Raw genomic sequence first — 23061 nt, forward strand, 5'->3', positions numbered from 1 at the left:
GGAAAACAGAAAATTTATCTGAGAAAATCGAGAGGTAATCATACAAACTACTAGTGACATTAAGATCAAATTTGACGGGGCCGTCAGAAAACAACTACTTCCCGTACCTTTCATTAAGAGATTGAAAAATAAATTAAAAATTTTTGAAAATTTAGAAGACTGCAAAGAAATAATGAGAAATCAATGAAAGGATGGACCAGCTATGGTTTGAGAGCAAAGAAAACAGTATTGTCTCTTGGATAGATTTTGAGACTAATTTTTTAAAATACTATTGGGGAAAAATGAAACAGATGGAAATTAATATATATATATATATATATATATATATATATATATATATACAAAGATTTCCACAGTTTTCACTGTATTCCTTCACTCAACCGTTTTCTCCAATTTTTCCTGTTTAGCCAGTCCCCTTCCTGTAGGTTTCTTCTACTCATTGCTTCGTCCACTTCATCTCTGAAAGATCTTCGTGGTCTGCCTCTCTTTCTTCTTCCTATCGAGCTCCACTCTGTTATTCTATTTATCCACCGATTTTGGTCTGCTCTTCTGACATGTCCGTACCAGGTTAACCTCTTCTGTTCGATGTAGTCTATTATGTCGGAGTTCATTCCCATTCTCCTCTTAATCTCCATGTTATTTATTCTATCTCTTCTTGTTACTCTGCAGCTTCTCCTTAGGAATTCCATCTCTGTTGCTCTTATTTTGTTTTTGGTTTTCTTATTTATTGTCCAATTTTCTCACCCATAAGTGAGGATACTTCTTGTCATGGTATTATATATTTTTTCTTTGTTTTCATGCTGATGTTCTTATCCCATAGTACCGGGTTCAATTTTCGTATGCAGTCTCTTGTTTGTCCTAGTCTATTTTTTATATCTTCCTCCGTTGTTCCTTTGTTTGATATTATGAAGCCTAAATACTTATATTTGTCTGTTCCTTTGATTTGTTTACCTTCGTCTATTTCCAGCTGTTTTATTTCTGTATTCTCCGTTGTTAGGTATTCAGTTTTCTTTAGGTTGATTTCCATCCCATTCTTTGTATATTCCTGCTCCAGTTTTCTCATCATAAAACTGAGGTCATCCTCGTCTTGTGCGATCACTATTTGGTCGTCGGCAAAACTTAGCGTATATAGATCTTCGTTCCTTACTGGTATACCCATTTCTTCGCACTTTCTTTTCCATGGTTTCAGGGTTTTTTTCCAGGAATATTTTGAACAAGGTGGAGGATGTGGAGCAACCCTGTAGTAGTCCCTTTGTCGTCTTAAATGGATTGCATATTCTATTGCCCGTTTTGATAGCTACTTCGTTATTCTTGTAGAGTGCTTTTACCGCGTTTATTAATCTTCGTGGAACCTCGATGTCTTCCATTGCTTCCCATAGTTTGGTTCTAGGTATTGAGTCATATGCCTTCTTAAGATCAACGAAAGCCAGATGGACGGATCTATTTTTGGCCATTCTTTTTTCTATTAGTTGTTCGACCGTGTAATGGATCGGATGGAAATTAATCAAAATGAAAAATATCATGAAAATTTAGGCATATCTAAGGAAATGTATACAATTCAATTATTCAACAATACACAACATTTAGAATATAATTATACACTGCAACAATTGGTAGAATTACTACCACGTTATTTTGAAAAGCACGTATATGAAACCATGGAAGATCATGTGACACTACAAAACTATAATGATATCGACAGTCTATGTCAATTTCTACAAGTGCGGGAAGCACGCAGAAAAGAAAGAAAGTAGAGGAGATCGAAGCGCATGATACTTAAAATAGATGTGTATCTTTAAGCGTAAAAAATTGAATACGGATTCTTTAAACAGATTTGTATTTTTTTTATTAAATAAAATAAGTGTATACTGATTTATAACTGTACTGATACCGTTTTCTAATTTTAATTGTATCTACATCTGCAGATTACAAAATAGACACAAATTTTAATTTCAATATTTTCTCCCGTAAGTTTGCATCTATTTATAATTAAAAAATTTATAGTTGCCCCAATTTCCCAATATATCAAGAAATGCAAAACCGGTCGACAACTGCCATAAGCACAAAACTAATAAAATCAATCTGGTACATTACTACTGATTAATTAAAAATATCAAAAAAAATGCGACATCCGCTATTTTAAAAGTTATGCAACTGCAGACATCGTCTAATCTATTTCGTTCACTTTTTGACTTACAAACATTCACTTTCACTTGTTTGTTGCCCTATTTCTTCTTGTTTCTTTCTCGAAACCAGTTCATATGCAAATTCGTGATCGTACTCGTGCCTTTGCCTTTCAGCTAATCACGATATTTTACGGATTACAAAATGTTATACTTTAAGCTCGTTAATATGGATATTTAACGGTTTTAATGATTCGCTTTGATTTAATCTGAATGATTGTTGTTGTATTTGTTAAAGGCGTAAAAGTAAACAAACTATACTCTATATTCACTACACAGTTTGAAGAAATATGCCATTATAGAAAGAGATTAAATGACAATATTCCAAGAGCATGGGAATTACCCATTAAGAAACATTAAAAAAAAAGCAGTCAAAAAGCCTAAATAAAAGTAGAAGAAAAAGAGGAAAGTAATACTCTAGAACTGTATTTTTAAATGGAAGAATAAAATTATTTATTCAAGTCCGAGTGTCCTAATATTTCATTTGATAAGATTGTCAGATGAAATACTTGGACACAAAAAGAGAACAGCAAAAAATGGTTCAATGACGATTGCCTGAAATCTATAACAGAAAGAAACATGGCTAGAACGAACATACTACAAAAACCCTCGCACAACAACAGTGAAGGTATAAACAAACAAGAACAGAGACAAGAAATATATCTCTGAAAGAATAGTAAGTGTAAAAGTTAAACTGGATGTCAAACCTCTGAATGTAATAGCAATCTGTGCAGAGATACGACTACAAGGGAAAAGTACTACAAACACCTTCAGAATGTAATAAACGAGACCCGAAATGATGAATATATAATAATTATGGGAGATTTTAACACCCGCATTGGCAATAATATAGTTCCTGGAATAAAACAAGCGATGTAATAAAAATATCAGAAATGAAAACAGAGACCTTCTGGCGGACCTCTGCAGCATAAACGAAATTATTTTTAAACGTATTAATAATACATGTTTCCCTCACAAATAACAATACAAATACACTTTTAAAAACAATCGAGGACAAAGATCTATTATAGGCTATATTTTGTCGAATAGAGAGTTATACCCTCTCAAATCTTGGATAGAAGAGCACTAACATCAGCAGAAATAGAAAGCGATCATAAATTGGTATTGTGCAAAATTCGAATAAAACACATATATGTGATTACAAAACACCAGAATACACCACAAAGGTAAAAGTCGAAACCTTATAGGATGACTTCACAAGATACCTATTCCAAAAAAGAATAATCGAAAAAAGCAGAAATACATAGCAGTACATAGAAAGTGATGGGATTGAAAAAAGATGATCAAAAATTAAGTCTAATATCTTAGCCTCGGCCAAGGAAGATCTTGATGAAAGAAATATAAATAAAAATAAATTATTCCCAAGGCGAAGAACTCCATGGTTTTGTACAGAAGTAAACGAAAAATGTAAAGAAAAGAGAAAAGGAAAAACACATGAACTTGTAAGAAATATAAAAAATGATCACTGGGAACGCTTTTCGAAAGAAATGGAACATTATTTTTATGGTTTGCAAAAGGAAATGTGGCGCTTTATAAGAGCTTTATAAAAAAGCTCCATGTATAGGACCAACAAACAACGCTACAATCGGAAACACCAGAAATTACCACAAATGAAAAACTTAATATAAATATACAGGGAGTTGTAAATACTTAAGAAGCTGAAAACACAAAAGCAGCAGGTAAAGACGAGATACCATACGAATTACTGAAATATTGTGAAGCAGTAATGACAGAACAATCAACAACATGAATTAATACAATTATAAAACACAATAAAATATCGGAAGAATGGAGAACGAGAGAACTAATTCTATTATGCAAAAAAGGGAAAAAACAGCCAGAAAACTACAGAGGTATAAACTTACAAAGGTTAAATATTACCTTAAAACTTACAACTAAAATTTTACAACTAAAAATGAATCAGAGGATAAGTATAGCAGATGAACAATAATGTTTTCGTAGTGGAAGATCGTGTACAGGTGTAATATTCGTCGTAAAGAAAATTCCTGAGAAATCACTAGAGCATAATAGACCAGCATTTGTGTGTCTGATTCGCTCTTCAATTTATTCATTGGAAATAAAGAAGTAAAAATACTCTGTTACGCAGACGACACAATATTATTAGCCCAAGATGAAGTTAGTCTGCAAAACCTGGTCCACAGATTTAACATAAGAGCAAAAGAATTTAATATGACAATCTCATCTCAGAAAACAAAAACAATGGTAATCCTCAAAGAACTTCTACTTTTTCTTCTTGTAGTGCCTATCTATTTCGGATGCTGGCAACCATCATGGCAATCTGTATTTTGCAAACTGCAACTCTGAAAAGATTTGTGGTTGTTGGGTTGAACCACGTACGTAGATTTTTCAGCCAGGAAATTCGTCGCCTTCCTGGTCCACTTTTTCCTTCTACTAAAGAACTAACCAGATGTAAAATGGAAATTAATAGCAAGAATATTGAATAATTAATGGAAATAAAATACCTTGGAATTAAACTGTCCAGCTATGGAGACCTGGACAAAGAAGTGAGAGATCAAGTACAAAAAGCAAATAGACTGGCAGGATGCCTTAATAACACTATATGGCGAAACAGACACATTAACACTGAGATGATGTCAAACATTTATAAAGCCAGTGTAAGACCAATAATGACATATACCTCAAAAATAAGACCCGACACAGGCTACTATACCCCACAACACAAAGGCTACTATAAACGACAGAGATGAAAGTACTAAGAAGAATTACAGGAAATACGCTGAGAGATCGAGAAAGAAGGGAAGATATTAGAAAGAAATGTAACATACAGTGTATTAACGAATGGACACTAAATAAAAAAAAAATGGAATAACCACACAGAATGGAGGAAACTCGTATCGTCAATATAGCAAGAGATAAGTCAACAATCAGCAGAAGAAGTATCGGACGACTATCGAAAGAAGAAGAAGAAGAAGAAAAAGAAGAAGAAGAAGAAGAATTTATGAGGTTTGCCTTCCACTTTAAAGAGATCTACCCCATTGCTTACAGCTTTAAATTCAACGACAGACTTTTGTAATCTTGGTGAGACCAGAATGGCAACACCTGTATATTTCTGGGTCTCACTGACACAGAAGTAAACATAATAATTGCCTTTATGTTTTCAAAAATGGCCCTCTCCTAACCAATGCGTTTCAGCTAGTCCAAATATTTAAATTTATACCTTGCCAGCTCTCTTTCATTAATTGACAGCTTACCTATGATTGTCTTTAATCCTTGTACGTTCCATGTTCCGACACCGATTAATTTTCTTAAGGACCAAGATCTCAAGTTAGCGCCGGTCGTCACCCGGACTGCGTGACAACATCCGAGGCATTCACTTAGACAGCAACTTTCTTAGGAATTATAATGCAATGGATTCCCCTGCACTATTGCATCGCAGTATCACAACCATTCTGCTGAACACCTCTGCTTGCAAAAATCCAATAATAAGCCGGTCCAGGATCATTTCATATGTACCACCGGTCGCTGCTGATCTCCGTCAAGAATATTTCACAACCTTGCGATCGAGGTGTGGGAAGGGAAGAATATATAGGTGTTAGATGGAGTACTAGATTGGCATCTCTTGTCTCCTAGATGAGCTTAGCTCTTTAACTTAGCTCTGGGACACATAATCAGAACTGCAAAAATCGAAAAACCGACTACAGTATTCCATATAGAAGGACCAAACTTACTGTTGGCATTTGCAGACGATATCGATATAATAGAAAACACCAGATTAAGGATAAAGAAGACTTTCGTCAGGTTCCAGACGGAAGCATAGAAGATAATGTGCATATGAGCCGCAATAACCGAAACAAAGATAGAATCAGACAGAACATCATCATCGATGACTTTAACGTTGAGCGCGTCAAAGAATTTAAGTATCTTGGAACAACAATAACTGAGGACAATAACGGATCACAAGAAATAAACTATGGGATACACGCCGGTAACAGATGTCTTTATGTCCTTAAAAACCTTATAAAATCGAAACAAATAACAAGACATATAAAGATACAACTATATAACAATAGTCATACGAACCTGTAGTGATGATCTATGGTAGCAAAACGTGGACGGTAACAAGTGCAAACGAAGAACGACTACGTGTTTGGGAAAGAAAAATACTAAGAAAGATCTTTGGGCCTGTGCTTGATGGAGCAGCAGAACAATATAGGATAAGACCTAACAACGAGCTCGAAGAACTATATTTAGACGCTAACATAATAAAAGAAGTAAAGTCAAGAACACTCCGGTGGGCAGGACACCTAAGAAGACATTCTGACGAAAGAATAGTAAGGCTGAAAGAAGTCCTAACTGAAAGAAGACCACGTGGACGACCTCGACTCCAGTTTACAGATAATATAGCAGAAGACCTTAAAGCTATGGGCGTGGAGAATTGGATGAAGCTTACCCAAGAGAGAGACGAATAAAGGTTTGTTGTCAAGTCGGCTAAAACCCACGAAGGGTTATAACGCCACTGAGTAAGTAAACGGATTGATTCAGTCTACATACAGTCAGTAAAAGTAGCGGTACCAAAAAACGGTTATGGATAAGAAGTTTTAACGATTTATTTATTCGTAATATTTTATGTTCTATACAGTTTTTACGTTATTGAAGATCCGGTGGCCGGTTAAAACTAGTGAAGATATTATTTTTAAAAGACAGATCTGATCTTTTCTCTTCACCGTGCATCTTGAATAACTATAGTTAAATAGTACCTTAGATATTAATTGTCATTATGTATTAATTGGCATAGTTTTGGTTTGCAAGAGTAGATGTTTTCAAGCACACTGAATATGCAGTGGCAGGGTAGAGTTAATGAAATTTTTCTTTTAAAAGACCTCTTCACTCTGTTTTTTAACCTGTAATTATGTAATAACTAAAGTATGGTTATTATATATATATATATATATATATATATATATATGATTTCAGGAAATCGTAACAAACCAATCGGGTTATTAACAACTGCAGATAGTACCACTATAACTGAAACTCAAGGCAAATTACGTAGATGGAAAGAATATATTGAGCACCTATTTTATGACCAAAAAGTAGAACAATTAGAAGTTGACGGAGAAATCCCGGAACCATAAATAATGAAAGAGGAAGTTATTTATGCCATAAAACACACAAAAGGTAGAAAAGCTCCAGGACCGGATAATATACCAATTGAACTATTAAAGATAATTGATGACGATAATATTGATGTCTTGGTAGACCTTTTTAATTCCATATACAAGACGGGACACATACCCAAAGAGTGGCTTCTCTCAACTTTTGTAACAATTCCAAAAATCACAAATGCTAAAGATTGCTATGACTATCGGACAATTGCATTAATGAGCCACACATTGAAAACTTTCCTTAAAATCATACATAACAGAATCCACATTAAATAAGAACAAGAAATAAGTGATTCACAGATGGGTTTTAGAAAGGGTCTAGGAACTAGAGAAGCATTATTCGGAGTCAATGTTCTGACACAACGATGTCTGGATATGAATCAGGATATATATGCTTGCTTCATAGATTTTAAAAAAGCTTTTGACAGAATTCAACATGGAAAGCTTTTAAGTATTCTTAAGACCAAAAACATAGATAGTAGAGATCTACAAATTATATCGAATCTGTATCAAAATCAGAAAGCAAAAATAAAAGTCGAAGGAGAACTGACAGAGGAAGTAAGTATACTTAGAGGAGTTCGACAAGGGTGCATACTTTCACCACTCTTATTTAACGTCTACAGTGAAGTGATATTTCAAGAAGCTTTATTGGATATTGTGGAAGGTATTTTGGTCAACGGAAATAGCATTACTAATATTAGATATGCGGACAATACGGTCATATTTTCAAGTAACATGGAAGATCTACAGTACATAATACAACATGTATACAATTCATGTGAAAGGTACGGACTGCAAATGAATCTCAAGAAAACGAAATCAATGATATTCTCAAAAAAACCACAAAATGTAGATAACCTGATCATCAATAATACAACGATCGAAAGAGTAACAACATATAAATATTTAGGAACGTGGCTAACCGAAGATCAAACAAAAGAAATCAGATCTAGAATAGAAATGACAAAAAACACGTTCATAAAATTGAAGAACTTACTTTGCAACCGTAACCTTCTACGGATCTCTAAAATCTAGAGATCCGCACAAGAATGCTACGTTGTTACGTTTTTTCTACTTTACTATACGGCATGGAAGCGTGGACAATAAAACAGTCTGAAATCAAAAAATTAAACTCCTTTGAGATGTGGTGCTACATGAGAATCCACAGAATATCGTGGACTAAAAAAGTAACTAATATAAAGGTGTTACAAAGAATGAAGAAAGAATGTGAAGTCATAAAAACTGTTAAAATTAGAAAGATTCAATATCTGGGTCATATAATGAGGGGCGAGAAGTACGTATTAGTTAGGCTAATTATGCAAGGGAAGATGCAAGGGAAGAGAAACCCAGGAAGACGCAAAATATCCTGGCTAAGAAATTTGAGAGAGTGGTTCGGTTGCAGCTCATTAGAATTATTCAGAAGCCAATAAAATTAAAATAGCGATGATGATTTTAACCTCCGATAGGAGAAGGAACCTGAAGAAGGTATATACATTGTTATGATGCTCGATTTATAAATTTAGGAAAATCTTTTAAAATTGTATATGTAGGCATTGTTTTAGAATGAAGATATAAGAAAGGATATTTTTGTACTCCAGTGAAAAGTGCGTCATAGTATTTAAAGTAATTTCAAGAACTGTTAATCCTTAATAGATTTGAAAGGACAAATATAGATATAAGAGTTTTACGAAACAATGAACATTAAAAATTAAAATACGGTTTCGGATTTTTCCTAATATTAAAATGTATTTGTAAACGATTGTACCTAGAGATAAGTACTAAAAATTAAAATATTAAGCAGTAATTTACATAATTTGCCTAGGAGTAATAGAAAAATTGGTTTTAGCTTAATTAAATGAAACAATTTCTAAGTCATAGGTGCTAAAGATTTAAAAAATAGGTGATAGATTTGACCGTTACTTAATGAAAAATCATTTTATCTAACAATAAAACACCCAAAACTTTTGTTTTCAACCCTTCCACAAAATTTATTATAATATTATAATTTATTATCAATACACCTCTTTCGTCAGAGTGTCTTTCTCAAGTGAGCTATTTTTGTTATGCGTCTAACACTTTATAGTCTTCAACTGAATAAGTCGAGGAGGGGAGAACTGTTTGTCTCAAGTTGGTTATTTAGAATTATGTCTGTCTTTTTTAATTTGCTAATTTCCATAGATTCTAATAAAGATAGCTTATATAAAGATAGAAGAATTTGAAATTAGTCATTAAAAGAATGGCTATGATCAAGAAGGTAAAGTGCGTATATAGAATCGGTATTTCTATTATTGCAATGTGTATACGTTTAAAAGTCTACTGCCTGTTACAAATTTGAAATTTATCAATAGATATCCATGGACAAGAATTTTTAATAAGCGTTTCTGCTTAATTTAATCAGTACTAATTACAAATATTAGTTTGCATAATATAAGATCTATTTACTATATAATTAATATACTTTTTTGAAAGTTTAGTTTTAAGGTAATTTAACTTCCGACGTATCCGTTCAACCTTACTCGTCTTGATTATTGTTTTGATTGACTTTGACATTCAGCTAGCGAAATATCCGAAACAATCGACTGAAAAGATTAGATATCCGATTGCCAAGGCGTTCACCATGCTTTGTTTGATATCAAGGAACACCTTCACAAAAAGTAACAACAGAAATTGAAGAAAACTTAATGGCCTGTAAAACAGATCGTCTTTTGATAACAAGGATACCGTTACAAGAAACAAGCTCTCTAAATACTTAACAGAATCTTATTTATGTAAGATGTAAGGCATTTTTTATTGACTACCGCTTAGTAGGTTAACGCTGTTTTTTTAGTATTTAAAACTAGTTTTTTTTTCATCATATGCACTACTAGTGGGATTTGTGTATTTTGAACTTTTACTTTTCATACGTAACGGCTGCTGTCAATCGGTTCACTTGATTGATTTCGTTTCCTATAAAGCATCGTTTATAATGAAGTTTAAAATATTAAATATTTTCTATTTATCACTTTTAGCCCAGTCTGGTTATACAAAAATCATCGATTTCACGGCAAGATGTTTCGCAGATATCTGAAGCTTTTAAGACATAGGTGGGGGTTACTAGATGACGAATAGATAAAAAGATACTCTTCGAGAATTTATGGTCAGAATTTGATTTTTTATCTATAAGTTTTTTCCCTTATAATTTAAATAAACAATATTTATCCCATTTTTTTATATCAGGAATATCTTTATTTTCCCGTTTTTTCAATTAAAATCGATAAATAATTTACGGAGGTATTTGCAAAAAAGCAGTTTTTTTGCACTAATTTATAAATTTAATTAATTTTTTTATTAACAAAACAAAATGTTATTAATACATTTCAGCATTGAGGAATTACCGTCCTTTAAATTTGTGCAAAATTTCCCACCGATAGGTCAAATAGTTCAAAAGTTATTCAATTGGTTTATCCCTTAGACCAATTATTTAAACCATTGAACTTGCCCTATGAATGATGCTAGACACACTTTACAAATTTCATAGGATTCTTTAAGACTTATACTACCTCAGAACTTAAATGAATATTGAGTTTTCATTGAAATTATTTACAAAATAAACGTTTGAAAAAGGGGTATGTTTTTTACTTATAAACAATTATAATAACTTCTATATTTTTCAAGCTACAGACTTGTACGTACAACCATTAGATACCTATTAAAAAACTCACATTTAACAAAAAAATAAACCTTCTATGAACAATAGTAACGAAGTTAGCGACAATTGTTTTGTTAATTATATCTCCATTGTTTATAAACATTAAGAAGTAAAATTTGCACAAATTTTAAATGAAAATCTAAACTATATATTGAATTTTATAGCTATAAAATTCATCCAATTTTTCGAAACTTAAAACCTATCGAAACGAAGTTACTTTCGAAAGATCGACATAGGAAAGTGGAGGGGAAACTGTTTTAGCTCCTCGCTGCAAAATTTAATATTATGGTTACGGATTTATCATTCAAAAGCTTCAACAGTTCTATAGGAATTTCATCAGGTCTATTTGCTTTTCCATTTTTAGCGTTTCTTATTGCGTATTCTACTTCTTCTTTCAATATGTCTGGCCCAGTTGCATTGATTATCTGAGTTAAGTTGTTTCTATCGTCTTCAAATAATTCATTCAGGTATTCTGTCCATCTTTTTATTTTATTCTCTAGATCTACAATAAGATTTCCATCTTTGTCTTTAAGTTTACCTATTTGGCATTTCTTTATGCTTCCTGTTATCTCTTTTACTTTTTTGTGCATATTGAACGCATCGTACTTTTTCTCATAGGTTTCCATTTCTTCACATTGTTCTTTAATCCACTCCTCTTTGGCTTCTTTTATTCTCTTTTTTATGTGTTTATTTATTTCTTTGTATTTGTCTGGGTAATTCTTCATCTTTCTTCTTTGTTCCATCAAGTCTAGTATATCTTGTGTCATCCACCCCTTATTCTTTGTTGTTGTTTTTGTAAGATGTTTCTTTCCTGCTGTTTGTATAGCTGTATTTATGTACTTTAATTTTTGGTTAACGTTGTTTGTATCGTTAATTTGTTGCTGCACTGAACGGAGGTTTTCATTTATTTCTTCTCCTGTTTCTTGTCGTATATTTTTGTTTCTAAGTTTATTTAAATCTAGTGCCTTTCTGTGTGGTTTTATAATCTTTTTTGGTCTCGCCTCTATCACAGTAACTACCGGGTTATGATCTGAGCCTATACCAGCTCTTGGGTACGGCTTAGTATATTTAACAGCATTATGATACCTCCTTGCTATCATATTGTAGTCTATTTGATTTCTCACTATTTTTTCTTTGGTATGTTGTGGAGATGTCCATGTATATAACCGTCGAGGAGGTAATTTGAAAAAGGTATTTGTTATTACGAAGTCTTCACTTTGGCAAAATTGAATCAATCGATATCCTCTGTCATTTCTGTTTCCAAGCCCATATTTTCCTACTTGTTCTCCTACCTTACCTTGATCCACCTTGGCATTAAGATCGCCCATTAAAATGTTAATGTATGGAAAGACTGACTTAATAAGTGAAGACAAACAACCTGCAACAAAAAGGTTCAGACCTGACAGTGAAGTCGAATAAATGAACCAAATTTTAACTTTTAAACCAATGTATGTAAAGAAAATAAAAAAAGTAAAGTTTAATAAACATTGCAAAATTTAATAAGGCAAGTGATGAAAAAATCGACTTATTTTATCAAATCAGTAAGGCAGATTAGATTAATATTGTATATCATATTTGCAAGAAAAATAGAATAAAAATCAATATTGTTAATTATAAAAATACAAACAATTATAATTAATATAAGGAATATAATAATATAATGTGTAAAAAATTACCTGAAATTTAATTTATAAAATTGTAATAATAAAAATTAATTGTAAAAGTATTATTACATCATTGATATAAAATGAAAAAACATATGTTGATTTTCCGGGATTTTCCGAGATTTATGGGGGGTGAAAATTATGTCATCATTATTAATACTGCGACAGACTATTCGAGCAAATTAAAAAAAAAGTAAGTATTTAGGGTGAATTTCAAATGGACTCAATTTTTCCTAGTTTTCCCATATTTTCCGGCCAGTGAAAACTATGTGGTTATTCATATTTCGACGAGCTACCCCAGAATAAAAAAAAGGGGCTTGCAGCTGCAAAGAAAGCCGAGATAATGTAAATTTTTACTACGTGTTGCAATTTGAAGTTCCGATGCCGAAAAAAAAAAAGAGCTGAAACAGATATCCTCTCCACTTTCCTATGTCGATCTTTCGAAAGTACCGTCGTTTCGAAAAATTAGATAAATTTTATAGCTATAAGTTTCAATATAAAGTTTAGATTTTCATTCAAAATTTGTGCAAATTTTACTTCTTAATATTTATAAACAATGGAGATATGATTTTTTTTAAAATAGTCACTAACTTCGTTCGTATTGGTCATAGAAGGTTTTTTATTTTTTAATATGAGCTTTTTTACCAGCTATCCAATGGTTGTACGTACAAGTCTGTAGCTTGAAAACTATAGAAGTTATTACAATTGTTTATAAGTAAAAAACATACCCCTTTTTCAGACGTCTATTTTGTAAATAATTTCTGAGATAATCTAAGTCTTAAAGAATCCTATGAAATTTGCTGAATGTGTCTAGCATCATGCATAGGGCAAGCTCAATAGTTTAAATAATTAGCCTCAGGGATAAACAAATTAAATAACTTTTGGGAATTTCGCACAAATCTAAAAGATGGTAATTCCTTGATGTTTAAATGTATTATTACCATTTTATTTTGTTAATAAAAAAATTAATAAAATTTATAAATTAGTGCAAAAAACTGCTTTTTTGCAAATATCTCTGTAAATTATTTTTCAATTTTAATTGAAAAAACGGGAAAATAAAGATATTCTTGACATAAAAAAATGACATAAATATTGTTTATTTAAAATATAATAGAAAAAATTTATAGACAAAAAATCAAATTTTGACCATAAATTATTGCTTAAAAAAACGCAAGGTAAAACTAGGAGTATCTTTTCATCTATTCATCATCTAGTATCCCCCACCTATGTCTTAAAAGCTTCAGATATCTGCGAAACATTTTTCCACCTTTTTTTTTAACCAGACTGGGTTATTTATAGGATCACGATTGATTACATTTTTTTATGAAATAGGGGACATTAGACAAGTCATTAGGACTCAGTGTAAATATTTAGACTTATTTTTTATTCACACTATGAAGAATCAAAATCTAAAATCAAAAAGATTGCATAGATGAGAAGTAAAATAGAAGAAAATAAAAAAAAGCGTAGGAGAAAAAATAAGAATAAGAATAAGTAGAATACGAGAATAAAAAATATAAGAAAAGAAGAATACAAGATTTTAACACAGATTGTAAAAAAACTGTTAAATATCATTTATTTGGCATAGTAGATGGCACCAGAATAAAGAGAAGTAGAGGTCGGTCTGTATCTAGAATTTATTTTGATGTAGATGATTAGTGATTAGTTACTTCTATCTATCGTCCGTCGGCAAATTCAAACAAATACCACTTTTAGTCCAGACAAATAAAGATATTTTTTTACGACCAAAAATGAGATGTTTTAACCAACTAATGCTTCAAATATAATGTGCAAAATAATTTGGTTTTGGTAATGAACTTGTTGTTTTATGTCCTTAAATCTCGATTTTTTTTCTCATAACTTTTTCTTATAAGGTGGTATAAGTATGAGTCTTACTTCACAGAATTTTTTTTTATCCTTCCTCTTTAAAATAACGTTTAATCAAAGTCTTTAGAATTTACAATGTCCGAGATACGATTTTTCAAAGTTCACCACTCACATCATTTTTAGACCATTTCCCCTATTTTTTCGAAAACATTATTCTATATTTTTTTCTACGCAGTTTTAGGTATATATAATGGTACAATTAATAGAAAGAAAATTCAATTACCTTAAAAATGGTCTAAGGTAGACGGTTCTAGGTCTACTTTTTAACAAGATACAATTTTTCAAAGTTTTCTACTTTTAACGATATTTGCTTTTACGGGTATTTTTTTAATTTCTCTTAACTTTTTTTCTTGCACATTTCTTACTTCTAGTGCAAAGTATTCCAAGACTAACGGTAACCAAGATATGGTTCATCAAAATGTGATGCTTGCAATGATTTTTACTAACTTTTACGGATATTTTTTAAATTTTCAATTATAATATTGTTCTGAAGCTATTTTCTTGTGGCATGTTAAAGTAATTACTATTTAAATGTGAATAAGCCAAAACTAAAGGTTAAAGTACGTTTATTGACGTTTCAATTTCCACTTCGGAAATCGTTCTCATTAGTAAATTTACTAATGTTTGTATTTTGAAAGCATAATTTGTAGTTTTTAGAGATAATTATTGTTTTTAAGATCCTTTAGAACCTGGAGAACTTTGGTGAAATATTTTAACATAGCTTTGACCACATCTAATTTTGCAGATCATCTTGTCTTATTTTCAGGTTTCAATGTCAGTGGCACATATTTTCGGTCTAAAGTTGAACCCGAAAAGAAAGACTACAAAAACTAGTCAAATCATGTATATTAGATGACTAGCGTTATGATAAAAACTTTTTTTGGGAAAAAAGATTTCTCATTGCGAAACTATATACGGGATCTTGAACGTAGAGAAATGCATTGGAATTCCTACGTACAAGAACCATTTCTTGTAAGTAGGAAACTTACGTACAAGAACCATCTCAATTAAAATAAACAAATATACAAATTAGATTACGAATATTTTATAAAATAATGCTCCTGGTAGAACCCATAACAGTCTTTTTTATTGCAATTATTACTAGAGAATTATTATATTAATTACTGTATTAAATAATACAGTATTATTATAATACTGTATGTATTATCCTTTTATTTGTATGTATTATTGCCCCTCTGTACCTCTCGTAATAATATCTTTTTTTGCGTAATATACATTTATTCGTATTTATTCTGCTGTTGTTTTTTCCTAAAATGTTTTGCAAGGGTCTCCTTAATATTTTATATTTTATTACTCGTGTGGTTAGCAGATTATTAATTGAAAAATAATAAAATTTGTTTTACTTAATTTTTAATTTGAGTCAATCCTTGTCTGTACGTGAAACTAGGTAAGACTCAATTTTTTTAGTAGCTATTCGTTTATGGGTAAAGTGGTGGTTGGTGTAATATTTAATTTGCAATATAGAAAGGCTCACGCGTATCAGATTCAATGAATATTTATTTCTCACGATTCTGTTAAAAATGTATAATAATTTGAGAAAATTGTGTATCAGTATTAACCGAACTATATTTGCAAAACTAATTTAAGCCACGTTTTAGAAATAAAATGTTTAAATAAAATTAATGGTCACATACGGTAATATAAAAATACGGTAATATATAAATAACTATTATTATTTTTATCTTTTTTTTCACAAAATAAAATTATGGAGTCATTTCTCCATTATGGTTTCATTATGATTTTCTTGGAACTGGACCATGGAACTAGAAGGGTAGGTAGAACATGGTAGTAGAAGGAAAGGTAAAAGATCTAAGACCAAGAGGAAGATCTAGAACACGATGGGCAGACCAAATAAAGACTCTGATAGGAAAATCCCTACATGAAGCCATCCCTATGGCTCAAGATCGCCACCAATGGAGACAGCAAGCTAATAATATTTAGAGTATCACCGCACAATGACAAGGGCTCAAGGAATGAGGAGGACGACTTTTTTCTGGTATCCTTTGAATTTCATTTACTACAATATCTTCTGTTCTGTGCAATGGCTCTTGGCCATAGAAGATTCCTGCGGATCCTTGTGTTGCAGCATGGATTTGTAGATCTTTAACTTTTTGGTCGTAAAGTTTTTTTTAATTTATTAAGAAGATCTTCTTTTTTTTTCTAATAGTCAGTTCCTAATATGTTTTTGCTTTTTCTCTGCGCTGAAGTGTCTTTTCAGCTTTTTCACACAGTTACTTATTTCTTTTGATTTCAGTAGTCTTCTGGTTTTTGAAGTTTCTGGTCTAGTTTCTGCATTATATATTATAATCGGTGTTTTACATTCTTGTAGATTCTTGATTCGTTCTGAATGCTAATGTTCTTGTTTTGCTATAGCGTATTTTTTAAATTTCCTGCCATTTTCTTTTTGCTTCTATTGTTTCTTCTAGTATATGCACTTAAATATCGCAACACCAGATATTGGACATTTTAAACTGATTTTGATAATTTATGTGAAATATTTTATTTTAATGTAATACTTGGGTCATGTGTTGAGAGGCGAAAGATATGAATTAGGTACTTCAAGTTATACTGGAAGGAAAAGTACAGGGCAAAAGATCAGTAGGAAGACGCCAGAACTCGTGGCTGAAAGACCTGAGGAGATGATTCGACCGCTCATCCGCAGAGATCTTTCGCGCAGCAGTTTCCAAATCTGATAATCTGATAATCTTTTCTCGGACTATCAGTTTGTTTTCATAGAGAAGCATTCGACAATAGAACAAATACAAAGAGTCATTGATATAGTGAATAAAATTTTGAGAAAAAAATACTGCTCTGCGCTCTTTCTTGACGTCAGTCAGGCTCTTTATAAAGTCTGGCATGAAGGGTTGCTCTTCAAAATAAAAATGAACGTTCCAGAGTTTATGTTTCTTCTTCTTCTTAGGGTGCCTGTCTGTTCCGACCGTTAGCAATCATTCTGGCTATGGTGACTTTGTTGGTTGATATACGGAATAGCTGTGTTGAGGTCTTTCTATACCATGCTCTCAGGTTAGCAAGCCAGGATATTCTTCTTCGTCCTGGGGCCCTTTTTCCTTTAATTTTACGTTGAAAAATGCATTGGAGTAGCTCGTATCTGCCTTGATTTCTCATTATATGTCCCAAGTACTGCAGCTTACGACTCTTCACGATATTGACCAAATCCGAGATTGTGTTCATCCTCTGCAGTACTTCTTCATTTGTGACTTTGTCTGCCCATGGCATCTTCAGGATCCTTTTATATAACCATAGGTCAAAAGCCTGAAGTTTTGATAGAGTTTCCGCCTTGTCCACGTTTCTACTCCGTACAGAACCACTGAGTATACGTAACATTATTTTTGTTTCTAGGGTCATGGTCATAGTTTCATGGCTCTTGAACACAGAGCTCATAGTCAAGAATGCACTTTTTGCATTTCCGATGCGACATTTAATCTCTTGGGTATTGTCCGACGACCCATTGATTATAGTTCCAAGTAGTTGTACTGTGAGACACGTTCAATTCTCATTTGGTTTACATACTGATTTGCTCCAGTTATGTTTTCCTTGCTGATGATCATTAGCTTGGTTTTGCTGGTGTTTATATCTAGCAGACCATATGTTCTACCTGTTCCCGTTATTTTGTTCATTAAATTTTGCAGCCCTTCTATGGTATTGAAAAACACTATTGTATCATCTTTATACCGCGGGTTATTGAGCTTGACTCCATTTATTAAGATGCCTTCATCAATATCTTTTAAAGCCTCTTCAAAAATATGCTCCGAGTATAGATTGAATATCAGTGGTGAAATTATGCACCCCTGTCTCACTCCCCTTAAGATTTTGACCTGATCTGTATATTCTTCATCTATTCGGGCACCGCTGATTGATTCCAATACAGGTTAGTTATTATTTTTAAGTCTCTTCTGTCAATTCCTGTCCTCTTCTGCACTTCCATCATTTGTTTATGCCTGACTCTATCGAAAGCTTTCTTGTAGTCAATCAGGCATGCAAAAACATTACAGCTGACATCTCTACATTTCTGAAACAATACCTGCGCGCTAAATAAATCTTTCCCCGTACCGACGGCGTTCACAAATCCAAACTGCTTGGGCGCAATTTGTTCCTCGCATTTCCGGTAAATTCTTTTATGGATGACTTTCAAAAACAGCTTCAGCAGATGGCTCATTAGGATTATGGTGCTATACTCTTCACAAACTTTTGCTTCTGGTTTTTTGGCAATGGTACGAACTCCGATTTGAGCCACTCTAATGGTATTTTTCCTGCCTTGTATATTTCATTAAATATTTCAGTTATTATTTTTATTTTTTCTGCATCTAATAGCTTCAGCAGTTCTGCAGGAATTTCATCAAGTCCCGGTAACTTTCAATCATTCATTTGTCTGACCGCTACCGTTATTTATTTTGTTAGGATTTCGGGACCTGAATTTTCTTCAATGGTAGGCTCTTGTATTGTTCTAAGGCCATGGAAAAGTCTCTCCAAGTATTCTTCTCAGACTTTCTTTTTATCTTCTTTGGTTATGGCAAGATTGCCTTCATCATCTGTTATTTTTCCGCTGTTGCGTTTTCGAAACTTTCCAGCTATTTCCTTCACCTTTCGATGAACATCGAAGTTATCATATCGACTCTGATACTACTCTATTTCTTGACATTATTCTGTTTTTTGTTTCTCTTTGGCTTCTCTTATTTTTCTTCTGACGATGGTATGTATTCTGTTATATTCTTGGAGATTTTCTTTGTTTTTTTTTCTCTTATCCGTAAGTTTAAGTATTTCATAGGTCATCCACGATTTCCGCTTCTCCGTATCTTTCTTCAGGTGTTGTTTTTTAATGTCTCTCATTGTTTCTTGAATGATGGTCAAATTTTTATTTATAGTTCCTGCATTTCTGGATTTTAGCAGCTTTGTATTGAGGTTTTCACTTACCTTCAGTCAAACATTGGGATCTTTCAGTTTTCTAACATCATACTTCTTGATTGACTTACTTGTAACCTTCTTTATTCTGACTTTAAAATTACCTACAACTGATAAATGATCAGAATTTATGTCTACCTTGGGTATGTTTTGATATATGTACAGCTGCTCCTAAACCTTTTATTTACTAGCATGTAATCAGTCTGATTTCTTACAATGTATCTCCCCGACTGTTAGGGTTTCCTAGACCAAATGGTCCAACTGCAGATGATGTTTTGCTGGCACCAACTTTGGCGTTGGAGTCACCCATGACAATTGTTAGGTCTTGCTTTTTCAACCTTTTCACGACTTGATTAATACTATGGTATAGTTCTCCTATCTCTTCTTCTGTTCCTTCTGTTGTAGGTGCAGACACTAATGTTTACTTTACTAAAATTATATGTAGAAGTAAGATCCTACCACGTTAAGTATGAATCAGAAACATCAAAAATCTACCCTATACGATGAGGAGTCTTTTAAGGTAGTGTTTTGGGTACTATATTATATTTGACATTTATGCACGACACACCAACAAATGAAGATGTAACGACTACAACATTCGCAGACGACACTGTTAGTCACAGATAATAATCCTGCAATAGCTACCCAAGCTCTAGAAAGGCATATAGAGCCATTGAAAAGTGGACAAATAAATGGAGCATTAAGTTCAATGAATCTAAATCACAACTTATCATCTTTAGAAAATGTCGCAAAATATCGCCTAGTATAGAAATAAATAATAAAGCAATTTCTCAAAGCGTTAAATACATTGGAATGCACTTGGACAAAAATTTGACATGGAGAAACTATATATGGAAAAAGCGCCATCAGTTGAACTTAAAGTTTCGTAAACATTATTGGATACTGGGCAGAACATCGAAGTTGTATATTTGTAACAAATTATTGGTATACAAAAGAATACTCAAACCTGGTCTGGACTTATGGGATTCATCTATGGGGTACAGCAGCAAAATCCAACTTGTCCATAATGGAAAGATTTCAATCTAAAGTGTTACGCTGTATAACAGACAATCCATGGCTTGTTTCAAACAAAGATATTTATTTTGATTTAGAAATACCTACGATCAGTGAAGTGATCGGTACCTAAACGTCTACAAAACCATCCAAATGCCCTGGCAATAAACTTGCTTGATAGCAGTCGACAAACTCAAAGACTAAAACGTAAAAATCCATTAAAACTGATTTATAAATAAGTGTTCTAACTCACCGTAATTGTGTATATATTTTAGATATATTATGTATTGTTTGTATGCCAAATATATAAAATCCTAATAAGACCGGTACTCACATATGGCTTAGAAACCTGGACATTCATTAAAAGAGAGGCAACGTTGTTAGCCACCTTCGAAAGAAAAATCCTGCGACACATATATAAGGGCACAAAAGAAAACGGAATATGGCGAAGAAGATACAACTCTGAACTATACAAAATATACCAAGATCCGGATATTACAACATTCATTAAAATAGGACGGCTGCGTTGGATAGGACATGTAGAAAGAATAGAAAAAGGCTGAAAGAAAGGAATGTTACAGATGCCAGTAGGAAAAAGAACAAGAGAAAGACCGAAACTGAGATACTTAGAACAAGTAGAAAATGGTATAACAACTTTAAAAATAAAGGAGAAACTGGAGAAAAAAAGCACGAAACAGATCAGAATGGAGAAGAATCCTGGAACAGGCCAAGACCCAAAAAGGGTTGTCGAGCCAGTGATGATGATGATGATGATGATGATGATGATGATGTATTGTTTGTAAATGTGATGTGTACTTATGTATGTAGCATATTATCGGAATGACATGTTTGTTCCATGCCAGAGGTCCAGTCATTGCACTGACCTCTCTAAAGTCAATTTTTAGTTTGAACCCCAAAGACGCTTGTTATTAGAATGTTTATAACTAATAGATTGCTGAATATACGTTATAAAAAAAATTAAGCGGATTATCCATACATAATAAAACACATAAAATAAAGAGACCAATATGACAAAGTACGGTAATTCATTAAAATTTAAAAATTCAGGCGGATAGTTGACATTATCTTGGTTAGTAGCCGAATCAACTGATTTATATATCCTCAATTCGCCTGTAATTTGTTCTTGAATTTTGAAATTAAATTCATTTACATCTATGTTTTTTGCAGCCAATATAGCCCGTTCGCTAAACCAATGATGGTTTCTGTAATTTTGAGCAACATCTGGAAACACATTTTGAATGATTAACTGCTATAATACATACCTTAAAAGTTGGCATGAAATTTTCCCGAACTACGTTTGTTGCCCCAAATAAAGTCATTTGGAAGCAATTGTTATATTGCTGGATATTTGACAAAAAGTGTATCGAATCTGGTCCTATTCCTGAAACCAATGAGTACAATGGCTCTGGTGGTGGATCCAATGGTATCAATTTCACTTTCCCCTTTACGCAACACAATCCATTGGCTATATTTGTGTATTTTAATGTCTTACAATGAGAGCAAACCAAGTTTATACATCTAATAGTAACATATTATACATCCAATATAACATAATCTCTCGCTCTCGCTTCCCGCGTTCGCGATATACGAATTCTCTCACGTTCATTTCGGTCGTCACGTTCTTGTGCAGTATGATTAGATCGATAATTAGTTTGGTTTGTAGCATTTCGGGTTCTTCTACCTAAATTACTTCATCTTATAGGAGGCATATCGAATATACTTAATAATTATTAATCACAGTTATTAAAACACTTTGCACAAAAAACGATATAAAATAATTAATCAAAAAGAAATCGAAGGAAATTGGAGAATTTGTTTTGTTTATCAAGTTGACAAAAGAAAACTGAGTAGGTAAGGTAACAGAAAATCCAAGAAAAACAACACGTGTGTGTACACTAATGTACACCGGCAAATTGACAGGTTATTATTATCCAGATTTAGCCATACGGCTCACACTCCCTCCAAGGGGAAAATTCACTCATCCCAAATACCTACGGTATCAAAAGGATTGAGCTCTGGTGGGACTCTTTCCATGTTATCGAGTCCTAGGTGACTTGGTATGTCGGTGTATCTCCCAAAAATTTTCGTACGCATCTGGAAGTCGAAAGTAACACAGCTTTCTGCATAATCTTATATAGATGTTCATTTAGACCCAGCTTTTTTATGTTTTCTAGGAGGCTCTTCGGGATGACTCCAGTGGTAGAAATAATAATAGGTATCGTCTGGGTACTTTCCATTCTCCATTGTCTCCTGATTTGTATTTCTAGATCTCTGTACTTGGCGATCTTTTCATTGTATTTAACACGTAAATTATTGGTGTTGGTTATCGCCACATCAATAAGTGTTGTTTGCTTAGTAATTTTATTAACTAGTATGAGATCGGGTCTATTATGGGCCACTGGTTGGTCTGTAAGCACAGTGCGGTCCCAGTATAGCTTGTAGTTGTCATTTTCAAGCATTCTATCAGGGACGTATCGATAATAAGGAAGATGGTC

The 23061-nt window shown here is 32.7% G+C and overlaps 2 protein-coding genes across 2 annotated transcripts in view; one reads left to right on the top strand and one right to left on the bottom strand.

Annotated features, from left to right (window-relative positions):
- Nucleotides 1-23061, bottom strand: part of LOC140439852 (alpha-N-acetylgalactosaminidase) — a 212126-nt gene that overhangs the window by 169863 nt on the left and 19202 nt on the right. The gene's annotated exons all lie outside the window — the stretch shown is intronic.
- Nucleotides 6275-6655, top strand: LOC140438891 (uncharacterized). Its single transcript, XM_072528527.1, has one exon. It carries the CDS (start codon nucleotides 6275-6277, stop codon nucleotides 6653-6655), a length of 381 nt encoding a protein of 126 aa, XP_072384628.1.

The sequence above is a fragment of the Diabrotica undecimpunctata genome, chromosome 4, assembly GCF_040954645.1.
Source record: "Diabrotica undecimpunctata isolate CICGRU chromosome 4, icDiaUnde3, whole genome shotgun sequence".
Taxonomy (NCBI): Eukaryota; Metazoa; Arthropoda; class Insecta; order Coleoptera; family Chrysomelidae; genus Diabrotica; species Diabrotica undecimpunctata.